The sequence below is a fragment of the Leptonychotes weddellii genome, chromosome 16 (genome assembly GCF_054177405.1).
Source record: "Leptonychotes weddellii isolate Sample4059 chromosome 16, ASM5417740v2, whole genome shotgun sequence".
In the NCBI taxonomy this organism is placed as follows: domain Eukaryota; kingdom Metazoa; phylum Chordata; class Mammalia; order Carnivora; family Phocidae; genus Leptonychotes; species Leptonychotes weddellii.
The window spans coordinates 17,736,750-17,747,822 of record NC_138384.1 but is presented as its reverse complement, the minus strand read 5'-3'; the positions used below and the strand labels follow the sequence as shown (position 1 = coordinate 17,747,822).

At 49.6% G+C, this 11,073-nt stretch overlaps 1 protein-coding gene across 1 annotated transcript; it reads left to right on the top strand.

Moving 5' to 3' along the window:
* Positions 1 to 42: 42 nt before the first annotated feature.
* On the top strand, positions 43 to 6,666 carry LOC102740456 (uncharacterized). The gene is made up of 2 exons (XM_081806490.1): positions 43 to 384; positions 1,004 to 6,666. Exons 1-2 carry the CDS (start codon positions 43 to 45, stop codon positions 2,195 to 2,197), a joined length of 1,536 nt encoding a protein of 511 aa, XP_081662616.1. The 3' UTR covers positions 2,198 to 6,666.
* The last annotated feature ends 4,407 nt before the right edge of the window (positions 6,667 to 11,073 follow it).

Below are 11,073 nucleotides of genomic sequence, written 5' to 3'. Positions count from 1 at the left end.
GCTCACACAGCTCTCCTCGGCACCCAGCCCCCCGGAGCCACCATGAGCCAGCCCCGACCCCCTGGCCTAGAGGAGGCTGCCCTTGAGACCCTCCTGGGCGACCTCATCGGCTACTACAAAGAGGAGGCAGGGGCGGGCCGGCTCCGGGTCTGCAGGCAAGCAGCCCTCACCCACAGGGCCCAGCGGCTCTTGGACACGGGAGCCCCCCCTCAGTTCTATCTGCCTGAGCTTCTGGTCCCTGATCTGGGCTCCACTCACTCCTGCGGGGCACCCAGCCCTGCCCAGCGTGTCTGCCACGAACTGGTGCAAGCACTAGAATTCCTGGAGCTCATATCTGTCAACCTACTTCTGTTTCCCTGGAGGAAGGAAATCAGGTCCCTAAAGGTAGGCACCACCATGCCTCTGAGCCAGGGGGTCTCGGGTAGGGGGCCAGAGCTCTGTCTCTGGGGGCAAGAGCATATCCATCCTGCCCGCTGACTCTAGTCCCATTTTACAGGTGGAGAAACTGAGAGCGGAAGAGGTTAATGCAACTTATCTATGGTCACCAGCTAATAAGTAGCCCAGATAGGCCTCAAACTCAGGCAGTGCAGCCTCCAGCCGCTAGACCAAACTGCCTCTCAAAAGAAGAGGAACGGAGGAGCTCATAATCAACAAGGGGAGGAGTCTGGCTCTGGAAAGCTTTATTCTCTTCTGGCTCCAGGCCAGGACTGCTGGGTTGGGAGCCAGGATATCGGGGCCTCACCCCAGCTCAGTTATTCTCTTGCTATGTGACTTGAGACCAGGTCCTTTCTAGTCTCTAGGCCTCAGTGTGCCCTTCTGTGAAATGGGACAGAGGGTAACATGATCATGGACCAGATTTCCATTCTAGCCAAATGCTCCAGCCCGACTGCTTCTCAGGAGTCTCCACTGCCCCCCGGGCATCTGCCCTTGGTCCTGCCTGGCCACTCCCAGCCACCCTGCTGGGTTGTGTCCCATCTCTAATAAACACCCCTGTTTGTTCCAGACATACACTGGGAACTTCGCCTACCGGGTGCAGCCTGTACTCTCCGAACACACGCTGCACAGCCTTCTGGGCAGGCTGGGCTACACGGCCACCTCCGAGGCAGAGTTTTCGCTGGTCCAGGCCATCAGCAAGGAGGACGCCAAGCAGATGGTGTTTGAGATCTTCCTGGCGAGAGTTGCATGTGAGGCCATTCTGGAAACCTCGAGCAGGCAGGTGCTGGGACTTGGCAGAGAGAAACTGGCCAGGCCCCACTCCAGGCACAGCTCAGGGAGAAGGCTGGTGAAGGCCCACAACTGTCCCGCGGGGGCCCAGCCAGGCCTGGGGCCCCCAGAAAGGCTGGGGCCTGAGAAGGCCCTAGCCGAGGGCCCTGACCATCAGAGCGCTGTGCCGGTGGCCCTGAGTCTGCCTGAGGTCTCGACGTTCCCCTGCACCCCTCTTGCTGGCCCCCTGCTCCGCTTGGACTTCCAGCACCGCACCAGCAGATGCTCAGACAGTGAGGAGTTCTTGACCTGCTACAGTGACCTTGTTCTGCACCGGACACCCTTGTTCCCCAAGGACCTTGTCCTGAGCAGCTTGAAGGCAGACCAAGTCCAGGGCCCAGCCCAGGCTCCCAGCCCCGCTTCAGGTGAGGCAGTCACCTCCTCAGCTAGCAGCGGTGAGTGGTCCCCGGTCCCTGATGCAGTTCCTGAGAACAGAGTGGTCACCGTACCCAGCCAGCTCTGCCTGACACCAAGTCCCCAACTGTCAGGGAAGTCCTTGGATCCAAAGCCAGAAGCCCAGGCAGAGCCGGCCACCCCTGACACCGACGCTGTTCCTCCAAACACTTCCTGTGAGATGCATGAGCTCTGTGAACACCTCTCCCATCTCCTTGGACCCCCAACTCTAGCGGGCCATCCTCGGGGCTTCCCAGGCCCCGGGCTTGAGGGGAATGAACAACCAGAGCCTCTCAGGGGGCCAGAGCCAGCCGGCGAGGGTGGCAGCCCAGACAGTAGGGTCACTCAGCTCTGGAGGGCGACTCAGACCCCCTCTCATGTACGAGAGCCCCCCAACACGCACTATGTCCCTCCCGTGGGAGCCGGAGGTGCCAATTCCCACCCGAGACCACCACTCAGGCAACAGCTGAAAATGTCACCCCTGGATGGCACAGGAACAGACACCCTGACTGAGCACATGGCTCTGCCACCAGCAAAGTGACTACTTAGAGAGGCGGCAGCTCTGGGGCCCACAGCTTGTCAGACGCAGGGACCAATCTGCTCATCAGTCCCTCTGGTCTCAGGTCCCAGCCCTGTCACCTACTGACTGTGTGACTTCGCGCCACTCACTCTCTCTGAGCCTTGTTCCCTCATCGGTAAAGTGAGTGTGGTCGGACCTACTCGCAGGAGGCTGGGAAGAGTTGGAGAGACAAGGTGTGCATGGCGCCCCTCAGTGCCTCCCTTGGGCGCTTCCTGTCCCTTCACGTCCCTTGGGCATATCCGAGGGACAACTTCCTTCGGCATCCTTCAGGCACCTGTCACAGGGCAGATGAAAAGACAGCTGCGTAGATAACCAGACACATAATATACCCTTAACTCGCTTAGACTCCTCAGTCAGCCTCCCTTCTCTCTCTACTAACTTCTGGTTAACAGAGAGCAGAACCGGGGCGCCTGGGTGGCTCAGTCGGTTAAGCGTCCACCTTTGGCTCAGGTCATGTTCTCCGGGTCCTGGGATCAAGTCCCACATCAGGCTTCCTGCTCTGTGGGGAGTTTGCTTTTCTCTCTCACTCTCTCTCTCTGCCCCTCTCCCCTCCCCACTGCTCGTTCTCTCTCTCCCTCTCTCAAATAAAAATCTTTAAAAAAAAAAAAAAAACAGAACAAAACCACACTTGGGAGCTCAGGATCATATGCTGGCTCCCCATCCAAGGATCGGGGCTCCACTCGTGGGCTGCAGGCCCCCCTCCACCAGCCATCTGTTGCTCCCACATGTGCACATACACACACACACACTTGCACACAAGTGGGTACATCCAGAGGTGCGGCTCTCCCCACAGCATTCGCTACCCAAGCAAATGACCCTGTCTATGCACAAGCTAAAGCCAGAGGACCCTGTCTAGGCCAAGTTCCAGGATTCTCTTGCTCAATTTTCTCCAGGGGCTCCCAAGGCCACACCAAGCCCGAGGCTCGGCCCCTCACTATACTTCTGACCTCATCTCATGCCCCTTCCTTGCCCCCAACCCGCTTCAGACAAGACAGACTGGTGTCTTCTAGATTCCCCAACAACCTAAGCCAACCCCTACCTCCCAGCCTCTGTGTAAACTGTTCACTTCCCCACTCCACACCCTGTCCCCATCTTTCTTGTTATTCACATCTCACCTTAATGTCACCTTCTTAGAGAGACTTTTCCCTGGCCACCCATCTATCACATCAGCTTAGTTTAACTTTCTACACGAAGACATTTCATGGATTCATTTTCCATTTCCTGCACTAGAACATAAGCTCTCTGAGAAACTTCACCTTGACTCATTCACCACGGTTTCCAAGGATCCATCAAATGAAACCATCAAATGAGTAGAAAACTTAGAAAATACAGATGAAGGGCACCTGGGTGGCTCAGTCCGATGAGTGTCCAACTCTTGATTTCAGCCAGGTCATGATCTCAGGATTGTGGGATCAAGCCTCGCATTGGGCTCCATGCTCAGCACGGAGTTTGCGTGTCCCTCTCCCTCTGTTCCTCTCCCACTTGCACTCTCCTAATAATTTGATAAAATCGTTAAAAAGAAGGAAAGAAAGAAAAAGAAAGAAGGAAGGAAACAAAGAAAGAAGGAAGGAAAGAAGGAAAGAAAGAAAATACAGATGAATATGAAAACAAAAGCAGAAGTTACTATAGTATCTACTACTGGGAGATACTCAACGGTATTAGCATAATTTGGCATGGAGCCCAAACTCAGGACTCTGAGATCAAGACCCAAACTCGTATCAAGAGTCAGACACCCAACCAACTGAGCCACCCAGGCGCCCCTTGGTCTTTTTTTATAAATGTGGGATTGTAGTATTTATAGTGTTGTGTTCTGCTTTTATTTCCCAGGGAGTTATTTTAACTAATTTTAGATTTAGAGAAAAGTTGTGAAATAATGAAAGGAATTCCCTTACAGTCCTCCCCCTGCTTCTCCTGAAACTGACATCTTACATAACCATAGTACGATTGTGAAGAACAGGAAATCAACACTGATACAGTATTACTGACTAAGCTACAAACCTTTTTTAAATTTCACCAGTTTTCCCATTACTACCCTTTCTCCATTACAGGATCCTATCCAGGATCCCACATTGCATTTGTTACTTTTCTTTCATCTCCTCCAGTCTGTAACACTGTCTCAGCCTTTTGTCTTTCATGATCTTGATGCTTTTGGTCAAAATTTAATACTAATCAGTTTTATTTGAGTGTCACAATTTGGGTTTGTCTGGTGGGGGGGGTTGTTTGTTTTTTGTTTTGTTTTATGGCTGAAGTTATGCATTTCTGGCAAAATATCATGAAAAAATGATGCTGTGTCCTTGGTGCATCTTATCAAAGAGTTCATGACGTCAATACATCTTATTACTGGTGATATTTACCTGCTGCATCCCTGGAATAAACCCCTTGTCCTAGGAGCCCTGGTTCCTTTCATTGGAGAATGATGTTTAGACACCAAGATCCAGGCTCCAGGTGTGCTCACTGTTACTGGCTGTCACTGCTTTCAAGCCTAGTCAGGAAACATATGGATATGTACTAACCCATGCATATACACATGTGGCTCTATTTCCATATCTATATAGAATTTTAAAACTGTGAGTTTATACTGATGCCTCTGCTTCTAATCCAACACCACAGGGTTTATTTTACCTGTGCCCTTTTATTTATAACTTCTTTCTTTAGAAGAGAATGAACCCCAGCTCTCTTAATCTACAGTCGACTTATTTGCTCAAGACTATTACTAGGGGTGCCTGGGTGGCTCAGTCGTTAAGCGTCTGCCTTCGGCTCAGGTCATGATCCCAGGGTCCTGGGATTGAGCCCCGCATCGGGCTCCCTGCTCTGCGGGAAGCCTGCTTCTCCCTCTCCCACTCCCCCTGCTTGTGTTCCCTCTCTCGCTGTGTCTCTCTCTCGGTCAAATAAATAAATAAAATCTTAAAAAAAAAAAAAAAGACTATTACTAAAATTCCAGAATTGCTAACCATACCTCCATGAGAAACACGTTTAAAACTACAGGACAGCATTTAGGAAGAGTGATTTTTGCCTCTACTCTTCCTACATCCAGTCAAGACCTTGTTTTCCAGTTACTTAGGCTACTTCTTTATTTTCTCACCCCTCCAATGTGGCCGTTTTTCACGTGGGATGTTGTCAGGGCCACCTATTTTTGTTTTCTGTGTTCCACTCCCCCTACATCCTCCATCTTATCAAGGGGGGTAATGTGACACATTCCTATGGTTCTAAGAGTCAGTTATACAAATAGACACATTCACACAAGAATCGTTCCCTTCTCCTCCCTGCAACCCCATCCCATCCTTCCCTCTCTCCAGCCTTTGTTCACCAGTCTGTTCAGTTTCTGGGTTATCCTTCCTGCATTTCCTCTGCATCTGTTTATGTTCTTAGGTTTCTCCTTTCTTTTTATATAAAAGGTAGCGTACCATAGATACTCCTTGGGATATTGCTTCTTTTTTCACTCAACATTGCTTTACGTCCTGGAAATCACACCTGTTCAGAGAGAGCTTCCTCATTCTTTTTTCTACTCCACCGTGTGGCTGCACCATAGTTTATTTAGCCACTCTGTTATGTAAGATCTTTAGGTTGTTTCCAATTATTTTGCAGTTAAAATCAATGCTGCAATAAATAACCTGGTGCATAGATATTTTCCTATTGTAGGAAGTATATATTAGATCCCAGAAGTGGGATTGCTGGTTCACGATCTAAGTGCAGATGTAGTTTGTTAGCTGTTGCCAAACTTCTCTCCAGAAGGGTTGTACAAATGTATACTCCCACCAGTAATGTATGTGAGTACTTTTTTCCCCACAGCCTCACCAACAGAATGTGTTTGCTGTTTTGGTTTGGTTTGGTTTGCCAGTCTGGTAGGTGAGAAATGGTATGTCGCTGTTCTTTTAATTTGCTTAGTCCATTTGGGCTTTTATAACAAAAATACCACACACTGGTGACTTAAACACAACCGAAATTTATTTTTCACAGTTCTAGAGGCTGGAAGTCCAATGTGGTGCCAGTATGGCCGGGTTCTGGCAAAGGCTCTTGGCCAGTTTGCAGACTGCTGACTTCTTGCTGTGTCTTCACATAGAAGAGGCATGGGAGCTCTGTGGGGTCCCTTCTTTAACAGCACTGAGTCCATTCATGAGGGCTCCACCCTCATGGCCTAATCCCCCTCCTGAAGGTCCTCCTAAATACCATCGCCTTGGGCATTATGTTTTCAACAAGTGCACTTCGGGGGAGGGGCAAATATTCAGACCATAGCATTTGCATTTCTGCGTGAATTTGAGTGTTTTTCACATGTTTATGGGCCATTTTTAGATCTTTTTTGTAAATTGTCTTTCACATCTTTTTCTCATTTTTCTATTTGATTTTTGGTCCTTTGTCCTTCATTTTTAAAGAATTCTTCATGGGATTAGGAATATTCACCCTCTGTCTGTTACATAAGTTGCATTTTCTCCCGGTTTCTGGTCCTTTGACTTTGTTCATGATGGGTTTTATCACACAATTTTTTAAATTTTTATTTAGTCAAATTGATTAACCTTTAGTTTCCCCTGGATTTTGAATCATACTTAGGAAGCTTTCCCTAAATCAAGGTACTTGCCTGGTTCCAATTTTTACATTTAGATCCCTAACCACTTGGAGTTTATCCTGGGTACGGTGTGAGATATGGATCTCTTTACCTTTCCCCAAAGGGTCACCTCAGCACTATTTGTTAAAAAGTCCATCTTTACCCCAGTGATTGGAGATGACACCTTGTTCATGTACTAAATTTCCACGTGTGCTTAGGTCTATTTCTGGGCTATTCATTCCACTGCTCTGTCTATTCACACAGCAGTACCACACTATTTTGATACTAGAGGTTTTAGAATATGTTTGAATGTCTGGTAAGGCTGGTCCTCCAATATTGTTTTTCTTTTTCAGTGGTTTCCTGGTTATTCCTGAATGTTCACTTTTCTATATGAATTTTAGAATAACGTGTAGAGTTCCATAAAATAGACTGTGGTATTTCTATTGAGATTGTATTAAATTTGTAATTTAACTTAGGCAGAACTGACATCTTTATGTTGAGTCCTCCTATCCAAGAATGGGATGTCTTTACATTTGTTCAAGTCTTATTTGCTGTCTTTGAGGACTTTTTAGCATTTTTCCTTCTTTGTTTTTGGATGTATCTTGTTAAATTTATTCCCAAGTACTTAACCTTCTTTGTTACCATTGTAAATGGGATTTTCACTACCATTATGACCGCTGTTTACTGTTTGCATATGCTAATTTTCTACCCTGCTAGGTCACTAAAATGTTATTGTTTGTGTTAGTTTTGTCACTGATTCTTTGGGATATATTATGGTGTGAATTCTTTACCCCAGCAGAAGGGAATGCTGAGGGGCTGCTGGTGCCCTCCTGCCTCAGTGTGCATTTTCTCAGGGGTATTTCAGGACGGGGGCATCTAGGAGGAGCTAAACTACATGCTTCATGTGTGGAGGGGCCATGTCTGTCCCGTTCACCAGTGTGCACGTGTCACCCAGCACGGGGCCTGGCACAGAGTTGGTGCATGGGAAGTGCTGTCAAAAGACAGGGAGAGAAGAGAGGCCTGCTTACAGATGGCCCGAGGACTCTGGGCTAAGCAAATGGCTGGCGAAGATGCTAAACTACTAGCTCCCCCATAGCACTGATGAAGAAGCAGGTCTTAAAAATGAAAATGCAGCATCTCCACCACCCTGGCCTGGAGCAGCCCACTAACAGCTTCCCCCTCCAGGAAGGTGCAAGAAAGTCTGGTCTCTTCTCCAGCCAACTAGAGAGAGCTGGAAGGGGTTTGAAGGACAGGGAGTAGCCTGGCGCGGCTCCAGACCCTCTGTGTCCATCCCCCTTCGTAGTCTGTGCAGCGTCTCTCCTCGTGAGGGAGAAAACAGAAGCCCGGTGTCCAGGGGAGGAAGAAACAGGACCAGAGAAGTGAGGTGACCTGCCCAAGGTCTTGCACCCAACAACCAGGGAAATGGGAGCCCAGCCTGTATTCGGATCCCAAAGCCCAAGTCCCACCCACAAAGCCAAGTGGATCCCAAAAGGTAAGAGTCACTTAAAACTTAACAACTGGCCATTGTCTATTTTTTCTGGGTATTTCCTAAGATGAGCCTGGAGCTGCCAACATCTGCCCATCTCTGGCTACAAATAAATCTGCTCGGTGCGTTAGGGAAAGGACGAGTGAGAGGTCACTTGAGCCCACTGAGAAGGAGATCCCCAAGAAGACATCAGTTTATTGTGTAAGGAATCCAGGGCCTTGTTGGTATAAGAAGTGGTGTCCGTTCCCATGGCCTGAGAAGCAGCTGTCTCTCTCCAGGCCCCTCTCTCATGCCATAGGATGCCAGCTATAGATCCAGAGTCCCCATGAGAAGCAGGAACATTTTTAAAAAGAAAAGGCCAATTGCCTGCCCCATGTTCTGTTATTCCAGAAGGGCCATGATGCACTTTTCAGAGGTACAGTCCCGAAGGTCAGCCTCAAAGAGGCCAGTGACCTGTACCTACTGAACAGATCAGTCCAGGTGGCCCCCTGACTAGCTGGTGAAAGTACGCATCCACACCACTCCAATGGAAAGTGCCAGTCCCTGCAGCTGCTGCCATTACTCAGCCAAGTACCTGCTTTAAGGCCCCGTTTTCTGGGCCACATCAGATGAACGAACATTTCCAGGGACACTTGCCGCATACCGGGCCCTGGTCCAGACCCCTTCCATGTCCTGAGAAGTGAGCGACTCTCTCATTTGACAGACAGGAGAACCAACACTCACAAGACTTTCAACAACCAAAAAGGGGCCAAGTTTTCTTGGGACTCAGGGATGGCCAATTCTAGAAAGTGTCAATCAAGAGAGGTGGCTCTCAAAGGGTGGTCCCTGGACCACAGCCTCGTCATCACCTGGAACGGTGTCAGAGAACAGATTCTCGGGCACACCCCAGACCTGCTCAATTGGAAACTCTGGGGGTGGGCCTCATAATCCATGTTTTAACATGCCCTCCGGGGAATTCAGATGCACTGAAGGTGGAGAACTAGGAGCTAGAGACTCCCAAAGGGCACAAAAGCGGAGAGTCAGCCGCAGGTGCAGGTCCCCTAAAACAGTGCTATTCTCAATGTGTGTTCCGAGGAACATGAGCACGCGTGGAGACTGTTAATGGCTATTCCCCAAAGAGGGGTTCTACTGTCAATGAGTTTGAGAGTCCCAGGATTAAATAAAGTTGAAAAGGGGGTTTGATCACAGGACTACTTGAGTTTAACTAATGTACCTTGTGCGTCTCAGAGAAAGTACCCAGGTGGCGCTTCCCAAACTTCCTGGACTACGGAACCCTTCTTTCTCAGAACACCTACTATTATCCCCCAAAACACCTGTGTTCCACAGACCCCAGCCTTGAAGAAGAGAAAAGCCAAGAAATGCAGAAATTTAGGAAGATGGCAGTAAATGCAATACCCACTCTGGACTCCACAAGACTGGCTCTCTTTTGGCTTCTGTGTAATGACAGCCTTTAGCAAGCTCACTATCTTATGTAAAGTAGAGGAACACAGAGTTCACTCGGCCTTAGGGGACCTGCGGGGTTGGCGTTATGAGGAAAAGAAAGCCCCATGCCAGTGACCCTGGGGCCCCGGGTGAGTAATCCACTGCCAAAGCCCAGAGGCACCAGGCAGGGTATTATTGTTATTAGATTTTCAACAGGGAGGGCTGACATTTCCAGGAGCTCGTCAATTACTTTAATAACTGTAATTCCTCAGGCTGGACAGGCCACGGGGATGAATGTTGCTCATTCCACAGCTAGGGGAGCATTTGAAGTGAGCGCCCTCATCCGGCCCCAGGGCTCTAGGAAGACAAGATGGCATAGATTGAACAGCACCTAGGGGCAGGCAGGTTCTGGAAACGTCTACCTGCTCTCAGAGTTGTAAATGCTTCAATCCTTCCCCAGGTCTGGGGTGGGAGTCTGTGGGAGGCCCTGGAAGGGTCTCCGAGGTGTTCCACAGGCAGGGAGGCGGAGGGGGCGAGGGACGGGACTTCGTATCCAGATGAGGGGCTCAGGTGTTAATGAAAGGGGGTAGGAAGAGAAACAGAAAGGTGACATCATTTCCCAGGGTCCACAGTTAGGAGGGCCTCCTGAGAGCCACGCAGCGGCAGTGCGTCGGCCCGGCGGTCTGTGCCCTCACCTGGCTCCACCCAACGCAGGAGGCAGGTTGAGCCGCGGACACCGAGGACACTGTAGCACCAGGCGGTGAGGGAGATGTGATGTGAGGGCAGAAGGGAGGGACGGGTGGGGCCACAGGGCACCACGGCCCTGACGCCGTGGTCCGGCCCCCGAGTCCCGACTTCCCTCCTGCCTTTGCCCCACCTCCAAGGCCTCTGGCAAAATCTCGCTAGAACCTTCCAGCTTATCTCAGTTGTGCCTTGCAAAGGTCATCATCCACATTAGAATTAACGTGTGAGCAGCGGACAGTATGTCCTGATGCCAGCAGTAGCCGGAGGAGGAGTTCTGGCACCATCTTGGACAGGGAAGTCCCTGGAGGAAGGAAGCCACGAACCAGGAAGTTGAACTGGGAACAGAAAGCCAGCAAGAGCCCGGGACCCCGATGGCCTTGGAGCCACCACACCAGCCCTGAATCACCCACTTCCGCACTTCGATGTGACACAGAAACACACTTCTATCTCATTTTTTTTTAATCACCGGGTACACGAAATATTTCTGAATGATTCTAATCATGTCTTTTGCATATAAAATTAAAAAGGTGACGTGTAAATTAGAATTATTTCACTAAAAATGCTGACTAAAAGAAAACGTGCTATTCAAAAAAATTTTTTAATTACCGGGAGTCAAAGCAGCTGGGGCCGCTCCGGGGCGTACTC

What these genes read in the sequence shown, in the direction of transcription:
- LOC102740456 (XM_081806490.1), top strand. Translation starts at nt 43, where the DNA reads ATGAGCCAGCCCCGACCCCCTGGCCTAGAGGAGGCTGCCCTTGAGACC. An exon ending in AGGAAATCAGGTCCCTAAAG is followed by an intron (nt 385 to 1,003) that starts GTAGGCACCACC and finishes TGTTTGTTCCAG; the next exon opens with ACATACACTGGGAACTTCGC.